Source organism: Hyla sarda, chromosome 2, assembly GCF_029499605.1.
Source record: "Hyla sarda isolate aHylSar1 chromosome 2, aHylSar1.hap1, whole genome shotgun sequence".
NCBI classification, from domain to species: domain Eukaryota; kingdom Metazoa; phylum Chordata; class Amphibia; order Anura; family Hylidae; genus Hyla; species Hyla sarda.
The window spans coordinates 112,286,555-112,310,302 of NC_079190.1; the positions used below are offsets into that span (position 1 = coordinate 112,286,555).

Below are 23,748 nucleotides of genomic sequence, written 5' to 3' on the forward strand. Positions count from 1 at the left end.
AGGAAGGCCCGAGGCACACCACACCGAGCAGAAGGGAGAGCGGACTCTACATGTGCAGAGGACCTAGCATACGTAGGGACACAGACATGTTTACCTCCCGAAAAGGAGAGGGGAACCAAACTGCAGACACAAAAGGAAACCGCAGACATACCAGTCTGGCAGAATGGAAAACACACAGCACCCAATGGTGTGTCACCACCATGTCCCTAGCAGACCAACGTGGCACTCCTAGGAAGGGGGAACAGAGAGTGCCGCTGTATGGAACCTGCAGAACACGCCCACACCCAAGTTCCTAATGGTGCTACACCCCTTGACTGCAGTCGCAGATGCAAGAGATAAGGGATGCATGTGGGGCAGGAAAAAGGCAGACCCAGAAGAGGTCCCCTGAACCCATAGGCACAATTTGTTGAACTTTCCATGGAAGGAGACACCGGACTGCGGCCACGGAAGCGGCAGGAATGGGGGAGGTGACCTGGTGGATTCAAAAGTCATGCAGACACAGTCTGGCTACCTGGCATAGCGACCATGGTCACACCGGGTCCCGCATCAAGAACCACACACCAAAAGTGGGCTGCTAGCCTTGAGCCATGAGGGCGGCAGGCATGTGGAGAGGGACCTTGTAAATTAGGAAACCCCACGAATAAGCATGTGGCGCATGGGGAGACCCACTCAGAACGACACCCAAGCAGTGGGTTACCAGAACTTCCACCACACACTGGTAAGTGTATGGTATTTGACCAGATGTAGCAGGAAACTACAGAGACAGCCGTTCGGCTGACAGGTGGAGGAATCTTGAGTACACAGGAACACTTCTTTGAAACCTCCCACAGAGTGGGGCACACAGGAGTGCGAACAAACTTATGGGCGACCCAGTGGAGTAGGAGACCCTGCAGACGAAGACTGGCTGACTGAAAGCAGACCCTTGCCTGCAGGAACCCTCAGACAGTTGCACGCGGCAGCCCAGAAATGGGAGACCGACAGCAGAGGACACTGTGGAGACAACGGTCTGGTGTAACGAGTGCGCTGGTGATAAGAGGACACAGTCAGATAGCAATAACTGGGCCCCTTGATGCATGTGGAAAAGCAGTGAAGCCGAGAAACCATGAATAGAATCCCAGTCACCCTGGGAGATCGGGGGAAGCTTAGGAGCAGTGGATGGTATCCCCTTCACCCAGCATAGGGTCCACAGGACACGCCAGATCCCTTCACCGGACACCGTGCACTAGCAATGCGGTACCGGAACTGCAGCCATAGACACTTCAGCCCTTGGAGAAACGACAGGCGGCAGAGAAAACCCATGCAGATCACTGTCTGGCTTACTGGTATGGGTCCAAGTAGACAACGGTGCACTCCGGCGGTTGCCTCGCACTGATAGTGGGGTACAGAAATCCACACAGTTTTTGTGAGATGAGTGACATGTGACACTACTGTCTGGCAAAGTGAGAGCAGGTGCAATCCATGGGCACTGGACATGGGGATCCGGGACAGCAGCCACGGATGTGGCATCCTGTGGAGGAGGGAATAATGTACACGTCAAGAACACCTGCAGACACGGCAAACATGTCCTGGCAACCGGTGGTAGAGGAGAAACAGACTTTACCGTAACCCTGGTATACTTCCAAGGAATCATGAATACCTGGCATGACCTGCCACAGCGAGTCACTTATGTATCCAACAGAGTGAGAAACCTGGCGAAAGCAGGAATGCCAGAGGCATACCTCCCCTCCACTGACACACTGCAGTGTGTCATATCTGGACCCATACAAGGTGATGGAGACAGGAAGGGGGGCCCCCGTATACCCAGAAAAAAAGGGGCCCAACAGATAATTTTTTTTGGTGTATGGTACCGAAAGATACCACCAAAGAGGGTCAATGCATGGGGCGACGGAAGCAAGCTTCCACATCGGCCCACGTACTAAAAAAAAATCGATGTACTATATGGTCCCCGGATATGGGAAGTATCAGATATTAAATTGATAAGAACTAGAGATCGACTTATTATCGGTTATAAAAGTTATCGGTACTGGCAGTAACCTTGCCGATAATGTGTGCGCGCTTTAAATCGATGAACTGCAGCGGCTTTTGCGGGGCCAGAGACCACCGCCGTCGCCCGCTTCTCTCCCCTCTCCCAGGAACAGGTAATTATAAAACCGGGGATTGGGGAAGCAATGGGGAAGCGGCGGCGGTCTATGGCCAGAGGGGAGGCATTCTGCGGTGGTTGGACTCTGGACCGGCAGGGGGAGAGAAGCGGGTGGCGGTGGTGGTCTCTAGGCAGGTGGGAGGCAGCAGCGGTGGTTGGACTCAGGACACGCAGTGGGAGAGGAGCAGGTGGTGGCGGCGGTCTCTGGCCCCGCAAAAGCTGCCACAGGGCAGTGCCGGTGGTTGGACTCAGGACAGGCAGGGGGAGAGAAGCGGGCGGCGGTCTCTGGCCCCGCAAAAGCTGCTGCAGTTCATTGATTTAAAGCGACCCGCTTTAAATCATTGATCTGCAGTGGCTTGTGTGGGGCCAGAAACAGTTTATCAGGGTATACCTGCGCACACACGCACGCACCCTCATTTTACCAAGGATATTTGGCGGTGGAGGGAAATTAAAATGCACGGAATATCGGAATAAGTTTTCGGCTATCGGCCTGAAAGTTCACAGGTTATCGGTATCGGCTCTAAAAAATCAATATCGGTCGATCCTTAATAAGAACCCACACCGTACTTGATCTTAGTCAATAGGCCGGAAGCGATAGATAGCACAGGCTAAGGCTGCAATTTTGTGTCCCCAGAGGTCACAAGGGTGCATGGAAAAGAAGAAGGCACAATCTAATTATAGGCCACAAGAGGGCGCCAAGCACCACTAAATGGCCTTAGGACCAGCAAAAAAGATTCACTTTATTTATTTATTTGATTTTCATTTATTTATTTGACTGTGCTTTCCACCTCCTGGGAGGGAGGGGGGGGGGGGGGGGAGGAAGGTGGGGCTATGCCCACTCCCCCACCTCCAAAAGCGCAACCAGCCGGGGTGGGGAATAGAACCCCACTTACTAATGAAAGGGGAGACGGAGATCTATACCGAGACCCTGTCAGCAGCATGCTCGCCGGCACCTGTGAGGGAAAGGATGGTGGAGCTATGCCTTCCACTCACCAGAAAGGCTGCGGGAGAGGAGAGAGACTGGTCCCGCTCTGAAGGAGGAAGGACGGGGGTGGAGCAAAGCTCTGAGTCTCCGACCGGGCGGGAGAGCAGCGGTGCCCGCCGGCTAGAAGACTATGGCCCCGAACCAAGGAGTCAGGACGATAAAGCCTCTGACATCCCTGGGAGAAATAAAAACCCCTGCAGCGGGCCAGACTGGAGAGCTCGCTACGGGGAGAAGAGGGGTGGAGCTAAGCTCTGCAAGGAAAGGCACAGATCCTCTCCTATTGGCGCTCTGAAACCGCCCTAGCAGGAAGAGTCTCCCTACAGTTGAACTCCAGGTTCCCGCTCTAAACTCGGGAAGAAGGGGGGCGGAGCTACCTGCCATTATGACTCCTGACGGCCAGCACAGCGCCAGAGGAGCTGAAGCCATGACTGTGGTGCAATAAGTACAAGGAGCTGCCGCAAAAGCCGGCGGCTACCCTGGACATAACAGACAGGAGAGGCTTACAGTGAGAGCCCAGACCCCATTAAAGATCGGTCCAAGACCCATAAAACACACGGGAACATATGAACCCCATAATTCCTGTGCAGGAAGGGAGGACCCTAACTAAACAGCCCTTACTAGAAAATAATAAAAAAAGACCAGGTCTGGGGAGCTCCCAGACCTGTGTCTTGCCTCCTGCTGACACTAGCTAAAAAGTGATTACCTCACTTCCAGTGGGTGGGTATATCCTGCCAGATAGGAGCCGACGTTTTTTTCTTTCTAGTGTCAGCGCCTCCGAGTGGCAAAAGCATATACCCATCAGTAAGGTGTCCCCAATGAAGAGCGACTGAGAAAAATTTGATTTAATAAAATCCCTAAAAGTTTGAATCACCCCCTTTTCCAATAAAAAAAAAAAAAAAAAACTGCGTAAATAAAAATACATATATGTGGTATTGTCAAATGCGTAAATGTCGAAACTGTAAAAATATATTGTTAATTAAACCATGCGGTCAATTGCGTACATGTATAAGCCCTCATACCGCCCCTTTTACGGATAAATAAAAAAGTTATAAGGGTCAGAAGAGGAAATTTTTCAACGTATTAATTCTGGGGCATGTAGTTATAATAGTTTTTTTTTTAGCAGTAAAACAAAATCAAACCTATATAAATTGGGTATCTGCGATTGTATGGACTTACAGAACAAATATAAGGTGCAATTTTTACCAAAAACAGCACTGCATAGAAACGGAAGCCCTTCAATTTTGCCCCACAAATGATTTTTTTTCTGGTTTCACCGTAGATTTTGTAGTGAAATTATTAATGGTATTAATTGTTGGTGCAAAAAACAAGCCCTCATATATATTTTTTTGTGGAAAATTTAAAGTGTTTTTTTTTTTTTTTCCTTCTCACCTTCTAAAAATCATAAGTGCAAAAATGTATAAAGAGGGAAGGGGATAATATTCAAACAAAAAGTCATAAAATTAGAATAGAGAGCTTTAGAATACTAACCACCAGTGTAATGACCAGACTTGTTCATATAGTCACAAAAGATCAGCCTTGTACACCCCCATAGTTACGAGTGTTCATTAAAAAGGAAGACTTACCTTTGCATACTTAGGACTCTCCAGATGGAACAGAAGTTTTGTTAAATGACACAAAGCACCAGCCACCCGGATGTGATCACCAAGGAAAGTGCACAGATGTCTCACTAGCAGAAAGCTCTGTATGGCCTGCAGAGGCTAAGAACATAAGGAAAATTAGGTTATCAGTCTCCAATATACAGCTGGCAGGGAGTTGTTGTGGTCAGTTATCTTACACTTATCAAGTTGCATGAATACGTTTTTACAAACAATGACTGTTATAGTGGGACATTGCACGATTTATGAAGAACAATCCATGATGGCAAAAAATAGAAAATCCTGATATTACAGGATACAAGTAACTTATTTTCAGAAGAGATGCATTTGAAATTCCAAGCCTATTCGGAGTACATGAACACAGCTTAAAATAAATAAATAAATAAAATTATATATTATATTATGTATGAAAAGAAATTTGGTTCACCTTTCCCATAAGTCGAAAGATAGATCCCAGTAAATGCAGTGAGAACACCGTCTGCTCACTACAATTGAGGGATGGAGCTTCAGAGCCTGAAAGAAGATTTTTCCACAGCTCCAGAGCTTCTTCCAGGCCTTTCATGGGTCCTATTAAGGAAAAAAAAATAAATTAAGAGCAAGATCATCCATTACAAAAATACAGATATTTATAGTTTAATGAAACCATCAAATTTATTTCTTACCTGCTTCCCCAGCCAGTGTGAAACAGATGCCATCCCTAGCAGACTGGTCATCATGAAGTTTGTCTTCATAGTTGAGGTCATTGGGTTCGTATTCTATACCAGTCCACTGACGCTGGGTGTCCAACTTTTCTTTCCTTTGTTGCTCCTCAAAACCCTATAAATTGAGCAGCATTAAATTTGAGGAAAAGAGGACCATTACACTATAGCCTGTGGCATAGCAGGGGTTGCCAGCAACCAGGGCAAGAAAAGTATTGGGCCCCCTATGGGTTCTGTAACGTGAGCTGTGATACTGCTGACTACTCCTGTGCAGTGTAAATTTGCTGGCTGCACTGGCACTCGGCCCAGCAAATGTGAAGTGCACAGCAGTGTATACTATACATGAGCAGGGAGTCCAGAGATGGACAAGAGTCCCTTCAGTTTGTGCCGAGCTACAAATTTCATTCACATGCTGCAGAACTTTTCCACCAGGAAGTTTTGATCAAAAGCCCAGTATGTCCATTCAGTTGTGGAAACCGTGTAGAGACTCACTGCACAATCTATAATGAAAAGTCATTTAATGTGATTTTTAAAACTACTGATTTTCCTCATTTTGCAGGAAATTCCACAGCAGCAAATCACATAACTTTGTCTTTGGATTTCCCTGCAGAATATTTGCTGCAATAGTTATCCACAAAAATTCCATCCCATGTGGATAACCCTCTTCAGGTTTAAAGGTCGAGACGCCTCTCTCACATTTTTATATTGAACACTAGCCACATGCCTTACTGTCACAATCTTGGGGCAAACGCTGAGCTAGAACTTGGACAGCTTCACTTACCTCACGCATATTAGCTTCAAGAGTGCAGATATACTGCCACAGAAGTGCTTGGGCTTTTATATCCAGCAAACGCTCCTGGTTTTCTGAAACTTGTGAAGCAGAATCAAGAAGTCTGAGGCAATCCTGCACAGCATCTAAAGCAGTACTGGGGAGAGAGGAAAAAAGATAAGACATCATTTTGCATCTCATGAAAAGCTTTGGAAAATTCGTGGTCTACATCACAAATTCACTTCCCCGCCATTAAAGTACACAGACCTGGCAGAACAGCATATTTTGTTAGAGCTATTGTCTTGCAACACTGGGACCATACAGAAAGTATGGCTCTTATGTTCTACAATCACTAGAGCTGCTTAAAGCGTACATGTCAGATACACAATAAAATTCAATAAAAACATTGTGAAACTGAGCTAGATCTGACAAATCGCCAAGGGATGCGCCCGCTAAAATCCCCTGACGCAACTGACTGGCCCAAACCAAAAAGGCCTTAGATACCAAAGTAGAGGCAAAGGCTGGTGCTAAAGATGAACCTGCCGCCTCAAAAACGAATTTCGCCAGAATCTCAATGAGCTTATCAGAGGGATCTTTAAAATAGGCTGAATCAGCCAGCGGCAGGGCAGTGGATTTAGACAGCCGCGACATAGGAAGGTCCACTGTAGGAGGAGAAGGGAAAGGAAAAGAGAACCCAATCCTCATGCCCAGGGGAAGGATATTGCTGTGCAGCACAGAGGGTGTGTGAGTGAGAGCGATTAACACCTAAGAAGCCAGGTAGAAGGAGGTCCCTGTCTGCGCCTGCAGAAGCCCAGGAACGAAGCCCCCCACCCAGGGAAAGAGGGACTCTGGCTCCAGGAGCAGAGGTCCAGAAGGAGGGGGGGGGGCAGGCATACTCACCCACAGGGAGCATACTTACCAACAAAGTCTTCGACCAGCTAGGGCCACCTACCTTAAGCCAGCTGGCAAACAGGGGCAAGTGGGGGGACCCGGACCATAGGTACACCCACCTGCCGCCGGTTGCTGGGAGAAGGGGTTAACGGCCCATCCAGCAATGCACCGTGCCCCAAGCTCGCAGGTGGGGGGGGGGGGTGAGATGAGGCAGCACCATGCTCCAGTCACCCCACACTCGAACGAGAAAACAACAAATGAAAGAAAAAAAGAAAAAAAAACAATAACTTTACCTGAAACTAGGGGAAATTTTTTTTTTTTTTAATTAAATTATAAGACCAGGTCGGGAGAGCTCCAGACCTCTGTCTGCCTCCAGCTGACACAGCTAAAACTGAGTTGCTCAGAGCCAGGAGGCGGGTATATCCTGCTGGAAGGAGCAGACTTTCTTTAGTTTTTTGCCTAGTGTCAGCCTCCTAGCGGCAAGCAGCATATACCCATGGCCCTGTGTCCCCCAATGAAGTGCTCGAGAAATTCAAAGAGTTATTGCAATAAAAAAAAGTGAGGAGAAAAAAACCATAAAGCAAAAAATGAGAAATTGCTGCATCCTCAAGAGGTTAAAGAAAATGACAGAACAGTAAAGTCCAAGTATATATCCTTATAGGTAGGGATGTCCCAATACCATTTTAATTTTTAAGACGAGTACAAGTACCGATACTTTAATTCTAGTACTCACTGATACCAAGTACAAGTACTTATATTTTAAAGGGAATCTGACAGCAGGGTGACCCGGTTTCTGGCTCTGCTTACTTGTGCTCATGTGTAGGTTCCTTGTTGTGTACAATGGAGGCGGCTGCTGTAGTATGAGCCAAGATTTCTCTCCTCCATTGGGCAGAACAGGGAATTTGCATTGGCGGTGAGACCGATGTACACATGGTGAGCAGCTGTAGAAACTGGGTCACCCCCCACCCGTTTAGACAGCAGCAGGGCCCCTCCGTTTTGACAGCAGCAGGCATCGGACATGGTATCGGAGACATTAAACGAGTCCCCGATACCATGCAAATGGATAGTATCGGCCCCGATACCGATACTAGTATCGGGACATCCCTACTTATAGGCATAGGCCAGTCTTTGCTTCTCACTGCTAGATAAGATTATAGAAAAAGAACATGCTGGAGTAGAAAAAAAAGTTGCTGTAGTCATTGGTGCAGACAAGGTTGCTGCTGTTTGCAAAGACAGTGACCACCAGTGAACAGCAGGGGCACATTGATTAAATGACCTCGGCAATGTTACAGCAGTGTTTGCAGCTAAAATGTAGAACACAAGCAAGAGTGAACATTATAATGGATATTACTTCAAATGATTGTTTACCATTCAGTCTGTCCGGAGTAGTCATGGTAACACAGAACTTGAGCAAGATCAAGAAGGAAGACTGGACGATGATGGGAGAAGCTGCTGTCTTCAGCACAAAGTTCAAGGAGGTCACAGATTGTATTGTAACGTTCCTGTCCAGTGTCCCCATAGACAGATTTATATCCTTTCAGCTCTTCTGACAGGAGAGAAACCATCAGTTCAGGGTCCATAGGATTACTGGCAAGTCCATCCTTCAGAGTACTGTGAATTAGGATAAAATCAAAGTTGTTTTAAATTTGTGTGTAGTTAAAAAGTTACATAAGCCAAAAATGAAAAGGAAACGGTATGAGAAACTTGCACCAATTTGCGAAACATTTTTTGCTTGGTCTGTTACAGCCGCTGTATTTTTTTATTGCTGTAAATTATTGAAATTTTACTACTACTAGCAACTTTTTTTCATGCCCTTGACAAGTTTGTATGCTGTGAAGTAAAAGCTTCAGTGTACAGGGCTTTGACCCTGAATCCATACATACCCCTCAGTTAAAAGGGTGGGGAAAAAAAAAATAATAATAATAATAAAAAAAATAAAAAAAACTTCTCCCCTAGCGATCTCTGGCCCGGCGCCCCAGCTCTCGGAGAGGAGTGGGTACTAAAGACGGCACAAGCTCTATTCATTTCTATGGAAGCGCTGAGAGACTGTACTCCAGCATCTCCAAAGCTCCCGTAGAAATTAATGAAGCGCATGCCGTCTTGTAGCATGTGCTCCTCTGAGAAAGTCTGGGTGCCGGGCTGTGAATGGGGATAGGTTTCTTTTGTTGTTGTTTTTTTTTACTGGACTACCCCCTTTAATTGGCCCCTTCAGTGCTGAGATGTCAGTTTAGGATATGCACATTCGGTTTTGGAGCCCACTGAGTCCTCCCTCTTATCTGCCAGAACCCAGTACAGCTCAGGTTCTTCACCAGTTAGTCACTCCCCTCTGTGCGCTGCCACCTCCTATAGTAACTCCCAGTTATGCACATGGCACAGCTCTGTGAGCTACGTGGTTTACATAAGTCCCAGAGTTTAATAAACAGTGTAGCTTGTGGGGCTATGCTGTTTGCGCAAGCCAATAAAGTCAAAAAGAGTTACACATATAGCATAACTACCCCATTTCGTCTGTTTTTGGTTTTTCCACTCACCTACTGCAGTTGCAGACAGTCAGGAGCTATCCGGAAAGCTGAAAATGCAAGAGGGAGTGGCAACCCCAAGGTGCACAGTATCTAAACCTTATAATAAATTTGCCATGTGCTCTACTTTTTGGTGCAACGTGTGTTTGAATTCTGGCACATGTTGCTTCTTATATGTGCCCCAATGTCTAAATTGCTTTATCATTTCACTCACTGCAGACGCAGATCTTCATCTCCATTCCTTGCGCCATCAATTTTAAGCCTGACCCATTGCGCAACTGGTTCAGCCATTTGCTGAGAGACTTGAGAGCGCAAAGCCCACAACCAAAGAGTCACAGCTGCCAGACCAAGGGCAGTATGCCCAGCCTTCCTGCAACTCTCCACATGCAGCTTAAAGCAACGGTGAACCTGTGAATAGAGAAAAATTACATTTTTTTATGGAACATTCCTTTATATAGGGAAAGTTTTATTTAGCTTTGCATAAATCACTAGTACAAGTGGATGTATGAAAATCTGAAATATAAATTGTGGTAGATGGGGTACTTTTTGTATATTCTTTGGAAATGTCCTGTTATCCACAGATTCTGGGCTTTGTGCGAAGCTCTGCTGAGAGAAGTTGTGTCGCTCTCTATAACAATATCTCCCCAGATGGCACTGTTGTTTATGGACATGGAAAACATATGTCCGAAAACTTGAGACCTGGCCTGTATCATTTGTATAAGCGCAAAAAACTCCCTCACCTAACACCTGATGCCCCCTCACTTGATCTGGTAATTAAAAAAGTGAATACTACACACCTGTATGAACATATAATTGCACTGAGCAACGGTAAGTTTTCTAAACTTCAAACCAGATGGCATTTTTGGGCATCCTCTAAATATCTCGCCCGTGACACCACTATTACATATTGTTGACCGGCACAGCCTTGCCCTCATCTTTTTGCTCTGGCTTCCCCATCTTTACCTTTCTTCTCCATTACCTCCCCTCTCTCCCTTTTCTCCTGTTACACCCTCTTGGCTATGATCACACTCCATCCTTATGTGTCTAGCTCTTGATAAAGGTGGACCTAGCTATTATTCATACATGTGGTTCCCCCTCCCCAATTACATAGGCAGTCAGGTTTTCTGAATATTTGTTCTTATATCTACCTGGATTGTAGGACGTTTATCGTCGCTTAAAAATCTTTGTTACCCTAACACCACCCATGTTCTTTCCATTTATTGTTGTTTTGTTCTGCTTGCTATGTTATCGTCCCTGAAGCTTGATGTGCGCTCCAGGATTTGCTTCACTCGTGATACTCTGTATATTTGTATCTTTATTTGACATATACTTCTCAATAAAAATGATTGAAACAGAAAATGCATATGTCGCCGGAGAAAAATGCTTTTTACGCTTATAAAGCTTTTTTCCCTCTTCACCCCCCAACCCCACCAAACTTTTATTTATTATATAAATACATATTTAAAAAATGCTTAATTCCATCCTGTGTTTATAATATGGACTTAGCAGCTCGCTAAGATCTCACTACATGGTGACCATAAAAGTCTACAGAGAGAAGAGGTGAGGAGTGAGATGGGAGGGGGAGTTCTGAGAGCAGAGGCAGACAAAGGAGACATATACTGAATGAGAGACTACACAAGAGCTAATTGTAAGTATTAGGTCTAATCCAGCTCAGAGTGCTGATTACTGCTCTATAATGCCCTCCATGTTGCTGTTACTTCCTAGTGTGTGTATAGAGACACAGCTGGAGCTCCTATTCTGTTTGTGCAGTGTATAGGGGATACCATAGAGGTTATGCTCTATGCACTAGCTAAGGGGCAACTAAAAATTAGAAATTGTGCAAAATGTCAAATATGTATACACACACACACACACACACACACGTTTATCCTGCAAAGTTACTTAAAATGGGATATCCACTGAAAAATTTTATTTAACCAATGTGCCCAGGCTACTTAAATAAAAAAAATAAATAAAAAAAAGAGCTTTACTCACCTCCCTTGTAGTCTCCGGTATCGGCTTCCGGTCTCACAGCAGTTCATGGAGCCCCAGACGCCACGTTACATCTTCGCTCAGCCAATCACTGGCCACAGGGATGTCCTGATCCAGTGAGTTATGTGACGTCTACAGCTTCCCGAAGTGCTGTGGCGGCTAAGACCAGGCACTGATACCGGAGGCTACAAGGGAGCAAAGTAGAAGAGTAAACGCTTCTTTTGTTTTAAAAATGATAAATTAAAATTTAAATTTTTAATGGTAATGTTTTTTTTTCTATTTTTAGGGAAAACTTTCTTTACAAATTTGCATAGTAATACATTGCTTAAATTTCTTAAACCAACTTAGTTCTTTGAACGATATCAATATATCTGCACTATGAAAATATTGACATGTGACACCAATGCCTGTGAATTTCATCTGTGTATCTTATCCAAGAGGACTACTTATAAAACGCTGATAAGGGTTCTGCCTATAGAGTTCATAATTTATCAGATTACTCTCATGTGTCTTCCTGTTCCCTTCTATGCAACAGTCAAAGCCATCACTGAGGCTTCAGCTGTCAGATTCATTCAGCGATAAATATACCGTACGCATGGAATCATCCGCTCATTAGGTTCCTCCCATTACACTCCATTTCAGCAAAACCGATTCCACCTTATAGAGTACCTGTCATCAAACCATATTTTCTAAACTAACTCAGATTATATTCCCTAACTACTTCTAACACCCCTCCTTTCCTTAAACATTTTTCCAGAGCTTTAAAAAGCTGTGTATCATACCTTTCCCCTTGCTCACATCGTGTGAGCTCCCAGCAGGAGAAAGTGGGTGTTCCCCAGCAAGCGCAACGTCACTGAAGCCTGCAAGAGGTGTGCCTCGCCAGCCCGGGAGGAGACCAAACTAACTGACTTTCGCAGGGAACAGAACAGAGCCACCTAGTGGCTGTTTTTTCAATCACACTAAAAACCTATAAAAGGTTGAGAATTTTAACAGCAAGTAAACAGCAAAGTTCTTATAATAACATAAGGAACAATATATTAAAAGTCTAGTTTGGTGACAGGTACTCATTAAAAATAGTGACAGATGCTCTTTAAATTTACTGAGGTGTTCCCCTTACTTGTCTAGATAAAGTGGTCATAGGTGACGGATTATGTGAACAGCAGAGCGGACTTTTCTACATTGTTTCCAGGGGGCTTGGGGAGAATTTATGTAATTGGGTTAGCAACTGGCAACATGGTCCACTTTTTTTTCCCCCAATATGTTTGTTTATTAATGACCTTGTAGCACAGAGTTCCCCAACCCAGTCCTTAAGGTCCACCATCCGTCCAGGATTTGCATTTTTCTTGTTCTAGTCCTACAGAGTAACTGAAAAAAATGTTACAACGTTTGTGGTCCTGGAGGACTGGGCTTGGGTCACTGATGTAGAGGGATTACAGAGTAGAATTTTAATATTTGCAGATGATACTAAACTGAGTAAAGTGATCACCACAGAGGAGGATAACATAAAATTACAGAGGGATCTGGGGAAGCTGGAGGCTTGGGCACAGACATTGAAAATGAAGTTTAAGTGCATAAATGTAAGGTTATGCACATGGGACACTAAAACAAAATGTACCATTATGTGCTAAATAAAAAAAAATACTGAGTAAAAAACTACTACCGAAACGGTGCATGTGGACAGTAAACTCAACTTTAGTGATCAGTGCCAGGCAGCTGCTGCTTAGGCTAACAAATTCATGGGATTTATCAAGAGGCATAGAGGCTTGTGACAAGGAGATAGCTTTACCTGTATATAAATTACTAGTCAGACCACAATGAGTATTGTGTCTAATTTTGGGCACCTGTTTATAAGAAGGACATGACTGAACAGGAGAGGTTGCAGAGGAGGGCGACAAAGATTATGACTGGTATAGGAGGATTACAGGACCAAGACAGGTTAACAAGGTTGGGGTTATTTAGTTCGGAGAAAAGGCGTCTTAGGGCCATTTGATCACAATGTACAAATAGATGAATGGACAGTACAGAGACTTTTCTGAACCTTGGCCAGTAACCAGGACAAGCAGGAACCCTCTGTATTTAGAAAAAAGAAGGTTTCCCCATTATCACAAACAGGGATTCTTAACTTTAAGAGCAGTGAGACTATGGAACACTCTGCCACATGATGTTGTTAGAGGGGGGCCTGGATGCTTTTGTCGCAAAATATAATATTACAGGTTATTCATACTATAGTTATGGGGACAGAATGTTGATCTAAGGATTTATTTTGATATCTGCCATATTTGGAGTCAGGAAGGAATTTTTCCCCCTGGTATGGGGCAATTGGCACCTATGTGATAAAAATAGAAAAAGAAAGGGGGTGCCATAACTTGTATGTAACAGTAATATCTTGGCATTTAAAACCTTGTTATATTTTGGCTACAGGCAAGACAGGAAAAGATGGAGACAAAAAGGGAGGCCAAATTTGCTGCAGTCAGTGTCAATATTTTCAGGAAAACCAACAGAAAGAATAGCACAGACAAGGCTGCACAGGTTTATCATAACGTATGTTATAGGTGTGAGAAGCTCTATATGTGCTTGTGCTCTTCAGGCCTACTTTGTACATTGCTTTAAACTGTTAGAAGAAAGTTTACCCTTTCCACAGCCAGCTCAGGTTCACCCTCAGGCCCTGCTGCCGCAAGTCTCTCACAAAATGGAGACACCAGCTCGGAGGCTTCCTTATATTTCCTCTGGTTATAGAACCAATAAGCCATGTTATGTACGCAGGACGCTGTGGAAAGAGACAAACATTATTTTACCAATAATAAAAGAATCAGTAGTTAGCAAAATAATGAGACTAGGCATGAAATGTAACTGGGTAAAGACATTGGAAAAAAGAAAGTTAGCAACATACCAGCTATATTTAAGAATTCAGTGGAATCTGGAGCAGAAAGACCCTGCATAGAGATCAGCATTCTGGACACTGCAGCTTTGCAGGCTCCTAGCAGTGACTGCAATTCTTCATTTTTCATATCCTTCAAAGAAAACAACTTCATCACGTAAGGTTCAGGTTTCCGGTTCTATTACATATCTCAGTATAGATAGACCTTCCATAATTTAGTCTAAAGCATCCCTCAAAATACCAGATCGGTTCACACGTACTAGTAGAAACGCTGCATTATCAAAGCAAAAACAAAACTGTATATAGGTAAAAACACACGAACCTGAAACAGCACAGGAATATTCACAGAACTGCTTTTAAAGGCGGAACTCCATGGCCTCAAAACATACATGTGAATAATAACAATTAAATCCCATTGTTTAAAATGAAACATTGGCTGGTGCCCCTGTCTGATCATATTCTGCTTCTTCCTGGTTCCAGTGACATGTTGACCACACAAGACGTGCCCACTTATTCAATCACTCATGGAGGAGTGACACGCTGTTGACCTGTGATCGGCTAAACCAGGCCGCTCCTGCAGGGACAACGTATAACAAGAACTAGGAAAAAGGGCTAAAGAGTGAGGAGTAGTAGCTGTTGGAAGGGTAGTTGTGTAGGATTAGGGAAGGTGATTATTACTTATTTTTCCCCTATTCCTGGACAACCCCTTTAATAGAGTACATGGTCCTGCTTGGGACTATATGAGCCAGAACAAAGCCGTGCAGAGTTCCCATTCTGGTGGATTACAGCCATCCTTAACGTTGACAATTCAGCTCAGTGGGGGAGATTTATCAAAACCTGTCCAGAGGAAAAGTTGCTGAGTTGCCCATAACAGCCAATCAGATTGCTTCTTTCATTTTTCAGAGGCCTTTTCATAATTGAAAGAAGTGATCTGATTGGTTGCTATGGGCAACTCAGCAACTTTTCCTTTGGACAGGTTTTGATAAATATCCCCCAAAGGCTGCCATGTAATCTTACATTTCTCCTGCAGTAGCCACTGCCAGGAAAGTGCCTGGTCACTGCCTCCCTCAGCTAAAACAGCGGTTGCTGCTAAATGACTGCCTAAGGGTGCTCAGCTGTTCTCCCTGTGCCACACTTTAACCTGTGTTGTCACTGATAGGTCAACCCCTTAAGGCCAGTTTCGAAGAGCCATGAAAAGGGCACTTCTGGGCATTCGTATTACAGACCAAAAACAGACCATGGGGGTTCTCCTGAATTTATATTAGGATTCTATAATTCAATTAGTTTCAGAATTCTACCATTACACCATAAGCTTATGCTCCAAACTGCACCAACTTATCTTGCCTGCTCTTATATAGGCTGTCATTCAGGAAGAGAACAGCTCCCAATGAAATATATAGTCCATGCAGAACTCTACTATGTGCAAGTGTAACAAACTAAACTGTAATTTCCATTAATAGCACCAACAAACTCCTGTGTATCACATGGCAGGGCACACAATAGCTTGCACCAAAATACAATCCTCAGCATAAAAGTTATATCCAATATCAACCTCCCTTCTGGTACCTTGGAGTTTTGGAGAAATGAGCAGACAACATTGGTGAATTGCTGGAGGCCAGAAAACTGCTGCTGTTTTAAGGATCGAAGTTGGCGCGACCCATCTTTAGGAACCTGGAGGAAAATATATACAATAAAAAACATCCATAATAATATCTCTATCTCTATCGTGGTACTGAGAATGCAGGTGATCTACTCAAATTGATGGACAGCATGTTATTGGAAACTTAGGAATTTCATTTTCAAATAGAATTTTTCTACCATTTTACACATGGGATGTCTTGTGTGATCTGTTGGGATCCCAGAGTTTGATCCATTTAAAGGCTTCAAGGTACTGACTATAAGAAGAATCTGTGTAGTTTAATCTAAGTCATACTTTATCTGTCCCCTATTAACCTACCAAACACAGAAAGGAAGGTAGTTCAACTGCAGATCAGACTACAAAGAGTTACCCTGGAAACAAACTATGGTCCTCTGATTAAGTTGCATATATAGTCAGTATAAGCCTATTGGCTCACTACCCTCACCGGGATTAAAGTACATACCAAAGAAATTTGTTTCTCCAAAAGTTTGAAATGTGCCTCAAGAAACTTGGCCAGACTGAGAACGACATCTGCTCCCTTATTAACAGTATCTGAAGCCTGCTTGAGTCGGCCATCCAAACATGAAACTGTGAACTGACAGCAGTCACTGAGGGCCTGGCACTGCCATCCATCACCATGGGAGGAGACCCCATCAACAGTCTCTGCCATCTGCATCAAACACTTCTTAATCTCTAATGACTTCTTCCACTCATGAATGTCTATGACAAAGCTTAAAAGCGTTAGAGCAGACCGGCAGCACCCATCAGACTCATTCAGGCGTGTAACTGCTTGCTGGATGACCTCCTTGGCCTGCTGGAAGCAGCTACTTTTACAAAGCACACGAATCCTCTCTAATGTCAAATCCACCAGTGAACAAGCCCACGGATGGGTTAATTTTTCTTGTTTCTTTAAAGATTTAATCAACAGATCCTCAAAACGTTCACTAAGGAAACAGGCGTCATTTTGGCTGCAAGGTTTTCCTGAGGCTTCAAAGACCAACGTTGCATATTTGGCATGCCGAGATATTGTAATGGGAGAGTCCGCATGTGAACTAGACATTTCCACCAACATGAGGAACCGCAGCGCATATAACCTAAGACATAGAGTCTCTCGGTTAGAAGGGCTGGCGCTCTGCTTTGGCTCACGCTCTCCTGCCACCTTCCACAAACACTGAAAGCTACTTTTACATAGTGCTACAAAGTCACCGCCATTTTGTTGCTCTGAAGGGCTCTGGTTGAGGTAGGAATAAAGGAGATCTGAGAGCTGACTGCAGGCCTGATACGAAGCTTCATGAACAGAGACATTTTTCAGAAGGTGAAATAATATCTTCTCCAAATAGAAAGGTGTTCGCTGGGGGCTTGACACGCAGAAGCCCTGACTGGCCAACTCCACCAAGGGCACCAAGCTTTGTAGATGCGTTCCATTGCAGGTGGAATCTGCAGCCCAGTGGTTACAGGCCCGCAACAGACGATCACAGACAAAGCGCTGATCTGATAGCTGGTCTGGACGTGAGGGCTCGCAGGGAACATCTGTCATACATGACTGAAAGGCAAAACATTTTATATCAGTATCACAGTCTACATATAAAGAAGAGGGGCCAAGATAGAAAAGAAATAGGATGTATAACAGTAATATAAGTGAGAGGAGCACAAGCAGAAGAATCAAGCGGTAGTAGTCTCCAACCGAGAAAATCCATTGTATCTGAGCTGGGTTGTTTAAGCAGAAAGCTCCATCCAGATGAGTACAAGTGATGTTCACTCACAGACATTTCAAAATCTTGGTGTATTAACCCTTACGATCAAGCCTAGTGGATAAAAGTGGCAAGTTATCATTTTTAACCCCTTAAGGTTTCAGCCCACTTTGGCCTTAAAGGGGTACTCCGCCCCTAGACATCTTATCCCCTATCCAAAGGATAGGGGATAAGATGTCAGATCGCCGGGGTCCCGCTGCTGGGGACCCCGGGAATCGCCGCTGCAGCACCCCGCCATCATTACTGCGCAGAGCGAGATCGCTCTGCACGTAATGACGGGCAATACAGGGGCCGGAGCATAGTTATGTAATGGCTCCGCCCCTTGTGATGTCACGGCCCGCCCCCGTCAATACAAGTCTATGGGAGGGGCGTGGAGGTTGTCACGCCCCCTGCCATAGACTTGCATTAAGGGGACGGGCAGTGATGTCATGAGGGGCGGAGCCATGATATCACGCTGCTCTGGCCCCTGTATCGCCCGACATTACGCACAGAGCGAACTCGCTCTGCGCAGTAATGATGGCGGGGTGCCGCAGCGGCGATCCCCGGGGTCCCCAGCAGCGGGACTGCGGCGATCTGACATCTTATCCCCTATCCTTTGGATAGGGGATAAGATGCCAGGGGCGGAGTACCCCTTTAAGGACTCAGCAAATTTTATTTTTACGTTTTAGTTTTTTTCTCCTTGCCTTCAAAAAATCTTAATTCTTATATTTTCATCCACAAATGACTATGAAGGCTTGTTTTTTGTGTGACCAGTTGTCTTTTGTAATGACATCATCCATTTTAGCATAAAATGTATGGCGCAACCAAAAAAAATACTATGTGTGGGGAAATTCAAAAGAAAACCGCAATGTGGCAAATTTTGGACAGTTTCGTTTTCTCGCTGTACAATTTACGGTAAAAATTAAGTTTTCTTTATTCTGTTGGTCAATACGATTAAATTGATATCCATGATTACATACTTTATTATTGTACCACTTTAAAAAAAAAAATTGGTATGTTTAAAATCCCTCTATTTTGCTGACGTATACATTTTTCATTTTTCCGTATAAGCGGCGGTATGATGGCTCATTTTTTCCGCCGTGATGTGTACTTATTATTGATACAACATTTGCATATATAAAACTTTTAATAAGTTTTTTAATCAATTTTTTTCAAATAAAATGTTACAAACAAGCAGCACTTTTGGCCTTTTTTTTTTTTTTTTTTTTTTTAACGTTCAGGCCGTTCACCATACCGGATCATTAACATTATATTTTAATAGATTGGATATTTACGCACGCGGCGATACCAAATATGTTCATGAATTTTGTTGTTCCTTTTTTAGACTTTTTGAATTTTTTTTTGTTTTGTTTTATTTTTTTACTTTTGGGGGGTAAAATGGGAAAAACGGGACAATTTACATTTTTATTGGAGGGGATTAAAAAAAAAAAAAAACTTTTTACTTTTATTTTTACACTTTAAAGGGGTATTCCGGGCAAAAACATTTTAGCCCCTATCCAAAGGATAGGGGATAAGATGCCTGATCACGGGAGGCCAGCCGCTGGGACTCCCCGCGATCTCCCTGCAGCACCCGCTTTCTATGCGGTGCTGCGTCTCCAGTTTCGGAAACCTCCGGGTTTCTGGGATATGACGTCATACCACGCCCCCTCCATTCATGTCTATGGAAGGGGGCATGACGGCCATCACACCCCCTCCCATAGACATGAATGGAGGGGGGGGCGGAAACTTGAGACGCAGCTCTCGCATAGAATGCGGGTGCTGCAGGGAGATCGTGGGGAGTCCCAGTGGTGGGCCCCCCGCGATCAGACATCTTATCCCCTACTCTTTGGATAGGGGATAAAATGTTTTTGCCCGGAATACCCCTTTAATAATCCCCATAGGGGGACAATCTACAGCAATCACTTGATTGCAGATACTGAACAGTGCTATGCATAGGGCATAGCACTGATCAGTATTATCGGCTATCTTCTGCTCTGCTCTACTCGATCTCAGACCAGAGCAGAAGACCCCTGGAGACAGCCGGAGGCAGGTGAGGGGACCACCGGCCGCCATGCTGGATGATTGGATCCCCGCGGCAGCGCTGCTGGTGATCCGATCATTCATTTTAGTGACAGCACAGCCGTGATCTTTATTGATCACGGCATCTGAGGGGTTAATGGGACACATCAGCGCAATCGCTGATGTGCGCCGTTACCGGCGGGTCCCTGGCTGCTGATACCTGCCGCGCATGACCCGAGCATCAATCCAATGCTCGCGGTCATGGACAGAACGTAAATGTACGTCCAGGTGTATTATGTACCACCTCACCAGGACATACATTTACATCCTGTGTCGTTAAGGGGTTAAGTGACTGACAATAAGAACATAGGTAAGAAAATAAAAAAGTAATCCAGCCCAGCAGTAGCAAACGTCTACATGCACCAACAATCTGATGTACATAGAGGAAGTTTTGGCACATATTGCCAGCTTTTAAAGTGTACCTAAACATTTTGTCAGGGATATGTCAGAAGCTGTGATCTTAAGAGTTAATCTGCTGAGGCACACTCCCACCAATTGTAAGAATGAAAGGATAGAAGCCCTCGGCTGAGCAATGTGTTCCTTTGCTTCTGCCCAGCTTTGCTTTTAAAGGCAAACACACAGTCTACAGACATGTCAGAAGTTGTATAAAAGTTAAAAGGTAACTTTTAAGAAGTTGGGCCAAGAATAAAAGTTATGCCCTACCTGCAGGATGGGAACATTCATTGGGGGAGATTTATCAAAACCTGTCCAGAAGAAAAGATGCTGAGTTTCCCATAGCAACCAATCAGATTGTTTCTTTCATTTTGCAGAGGTCTTGTTAAAAATGAAAGAAGCGATCTGATTGGTTGCTATGGACAACTCGGCCAATTTTCCTCTGGACAGGTTTTAATGAATCTCCCCCAGTCTCTATGCAAGTTCCAAACATTACTTAGCGCTGAACATGGCTATTTTCGGAAGTCCCATGGAGAGAATAGTGCAGAAGACACATATGCATGCTGCTTCTCCATTCACTGAGGGGACCTCTTTCTCATGATCCTTGGTGGTCCCAGCCATCTATCCTGTGAATAGGGGATAGCTTGGAAACCCCTCTTTAATGCTTTCTGTGCAGTTTTCTTGTAGTTCAGTAACAGCCAGGACTCTACAATATTCTTCTCCAGTGGCCCCTTACCAAGTAGAAGATGATGGTGAGAAAGGTGTGACCAATAGATACAGGATAGGAATTAAAATAGTCTGTGGCATTACATGACCACTTCTGTCATAACCACCGTGCCAGCCGCACTTACCACCAACTGGGGGACCCTCACAGCTTGAGAACACTTGGCTTAGTAGGATAGAAGACATTCCACTAAGTCTCCTGAATCTTTACCTGTAGTTCTGTTTGCAGTTTTACCGCCCCCTCTAGTGATGAGGTCAGCTTTATAAAGTCTGCTGCTTTAAAGGCCTTCATCTATCCTCAGAGTATGTATCTGTAGGGGGAAGGAAGCAAAGCAGGTTAAAGAGAAAACACACACACACACACACACACACACACACAACACACACACACACACACAACACAGGAAGGTGGAAAACAAGTTGATCTATGGAGGTGGGGGAAGACTGACAGCAACAAGGCTATTGATGGTGGGATGAAGGACAGCCACATACCGATTGATGGGGAGGGGACGAGGAGAGCAACAAGCCAATGGATGGATGGGGCAATGACGGACAGCAACAAGCCAATGGGTGGATGGGGCAATGAAGGACAGCAACAAGCCAATGGGTGGATGGGGCAATGACAGACAGCAACAAGCCGATTGGTGGAGGGCACAGATCTCAACAAGCCGATTGTTGGATTGGGGGGGGTGGGGGGGTGATAGACAATAAGATGATCGATGGACAGCAACAAGCCAATTGGTGGATGGGGCAAGGACAGACAGCAACAAGCTTATCGGTGGATTGGGCTTGGGGAGGGGGGGGTTGATTGTCGGATTGGGGACAACAGACAACAACAAGCTGATAGTGGATGGAGGAGGAGACAAAGGATAGCAGCAATCCAGCTGATTGTTGGATTAGAGGGGGGGGGGTGCATGACAACAAACTGATTGGTGGATGAAGGAACATGAAGGACAGGAAGGGGGGGCGGCGGCGATGAAGGACAGCCACAAAAACAAAATCAGCTGATTGTTGGATTGCTGGGTGGGGGTGTGTGACAACAAGCTGATCAGTGGATGAAGGACAGCAACAAGCCAATTGGTGGCAAGAGGGTCAGTGGTCAAGTAGTGGGGTCTGACTGCTGGGCACATTTTGGCATGGTTCCTTGTTCCCCACTGAATTCAATGGGAGCAGGGTTTTTTGTAAATGACACCACATTTTTTTCACATGGCAGAATGTCATACTGTTCAAGCTGAACTCCATGCAGTCTTAGACCCCCGAAGATATCTGGTTGCTGGGTAACATAACTGCACGTGTCCCCCACACTAGAGGCGGCCATATAATATCCCCTATAGTTCCGGGGCTCCCTGTCAGTGGGTAGACTCCATCATACACCCCATGTCTATACATCACACACCCCGCACCGACAGTTACACAGCGATCACACCGAGCAGCGGCTGCTATTAACCGCACAACATGGCGACTACACCCGTGTCCAGCCTGACTACATCCATACCGGTCTCCGGTCCGCAGGCTCCGCTCCACTCTAGTCTGTGTTGATTTCCGTCCCCGGGTCCCGCCTGCAGTATTTTCAAATCTCCCTCCACAGCCAACCAGCGGGACTCCTGGGCTGCGCGTCATCTTGTGCGACCCACCCCGGGGCATGCCGGGAGTTGTAGTCTGAGAACGTAGGACTTTGCCCGTAGCCAGTGTACTGCTCTTGGATATGAGGAGGTGTCATAGCACTTGTGCACTATGCTGTGGACTTTGCTTCGAGTACAGTGGGGGAGATTTATCAAAACCTGTCCAGAGGATAAGTTACTTAGTTGTCCATAGCAACCAATCAGATCGCTTCCTTCATTTTTCAGAGGCCTTTTAAAAAAATGAAAGAAGTGATCTGGTTGCTATGGGCAACTCAGCAACTTTTTCTCTGGACAGGTTTTGATAAATCTCCCCCAAATTGACCCCAGGGGCGCCCACTAGTTGGTACCCCGCCAGTCATACAATGGTGGCTGCCACCTTATTATGATTTCAAGCATTACTGTCATCTCACGTTTGAAATGGTCAGGGCAGTGTTTCCCAACCAGGGTGCCTCCAGCTGTTGCAAAACTACAACCTTCACCTGTCTGGGCATGCTGGGAGTTGTAGTTTTGCAACAGCTGGAGGTGCCCTGGTTGGGAAACACTGGGTTAGGGTTTAGCTACAGATATCTAGAAATTGTGGGGGTCTCAGCACTCAGACCCTGACATGTCAAAGGCTATCAGATTGTTTCATGCAATTTCTGAAGTCAAAGCCGGGAATAAATTGTAAATGAAAGCGCAGGCATAAAGAAAAGACTATTATGGGCTCATTTACACTGCAAAACATTCAGCCCGTGGCATCACGTTTTCAGCAGGATCCTCCAAATCATTGGCAATAGGATTCTGGGCACGAGTGCCGTCTTATAGACCGCACTGTAGTCCAGCGGAATTCTGCCCAAAGAAAGAACACGTTCATAGGCAGATGTCAATTCCGGAATTCCACTGTGGAAATTCAACAGTGTGCACAGAGCAGCAGAGTCTTATTGAAGACAACTGCTGCAAGTGGAATTCCGCAGCGTAATGTCCACAGTGTCAACCAGCCCTTTAGATTATTTTTTTTTTTAAACAAATTCTTGGTTTTGGATTCAAAAGCTGCGTCTATGAGCCTTAATGTGTGAACACATCCTGAGTGGGGTTTGT

The 23,748-nt window shown here is 45.0% G+C and overlaps 1 protein-coding gene across 8 annotated transcripts in view; it reads right to left on the minus strand.

The window, feature by feature from the left end:
* ESPL1 (extra spindle pole bodies like 1, separase) overlaps positions 1 to 22,802 on the minus strand; it is a 60,796-nt gene extending 37,994 nt beyond the window's left edge. Inside the window, exons 1-12 of one of the 8 annotated variants that reach the window (XM_056555284.1) lie at positions 22,545 to 22,802; positions 21,261 to 21,360; positions 16,588 to 17,667; positions 16,052 to 16,156; positions 14,498 to 14,618; positions 14,238 to 14,374; positions 9,830 to 10,023; positions 8,468 to 8,710; positions 6,221 to 6,365; positions 5,404 to 5,557; positions 5,169 to 5,308; positions 4,709 to 4,843 (exon numbers count right to left, since the gene is read on the minus strand). In XM_056555284.1, the coding sequence (XP_056411259.1) occupies positions 4,709 to 4,843; positions 5,169 to 5,308; positions 5,404 to 5,557; positions 6,221 to 6,365; positions 8,468 to 8,710; positions 9,830 to 10,023; positions 14,238 to 14,374; positions 14,498 to 14,618; positions 16,052 to 16,156; positions 16,588 to 17,667; positions 21,261 to 21,341 (2,535 nt within the window). In that variant the 5' untranslated portion in view covers positions 21,342 to 21,360; positions 22,545 to 22,802. Of the gene's footprint in view, positions 1 to 4,708; positions 4,844 to 5,168; positions 5,309 to 5,403; positions 5,558 to 6,220; positions 6,366 to 8,467; positions 8,711 to 9,829; positions 10,024 to 14,237; positions 14,375 to 14,497; positions 14,619 to 16,051; positions 16,157 to 16,587; positions 17,668 to 21,177; positions 21,361 to 21,541; positions 21,680 to 22,272; positions 22,410 to 22,445; positions 22,514 to 22,544 lie in introns of those variants that run through there. The other 7 variants (XM_056555285.1, XM_056555288.1, XM_056555287.1 and 4 more) reach the window with 7 other exon arrangements.
* Between the last annotated feature and the right edge of the window lie 946 nt (positions 22,803 to 23,748).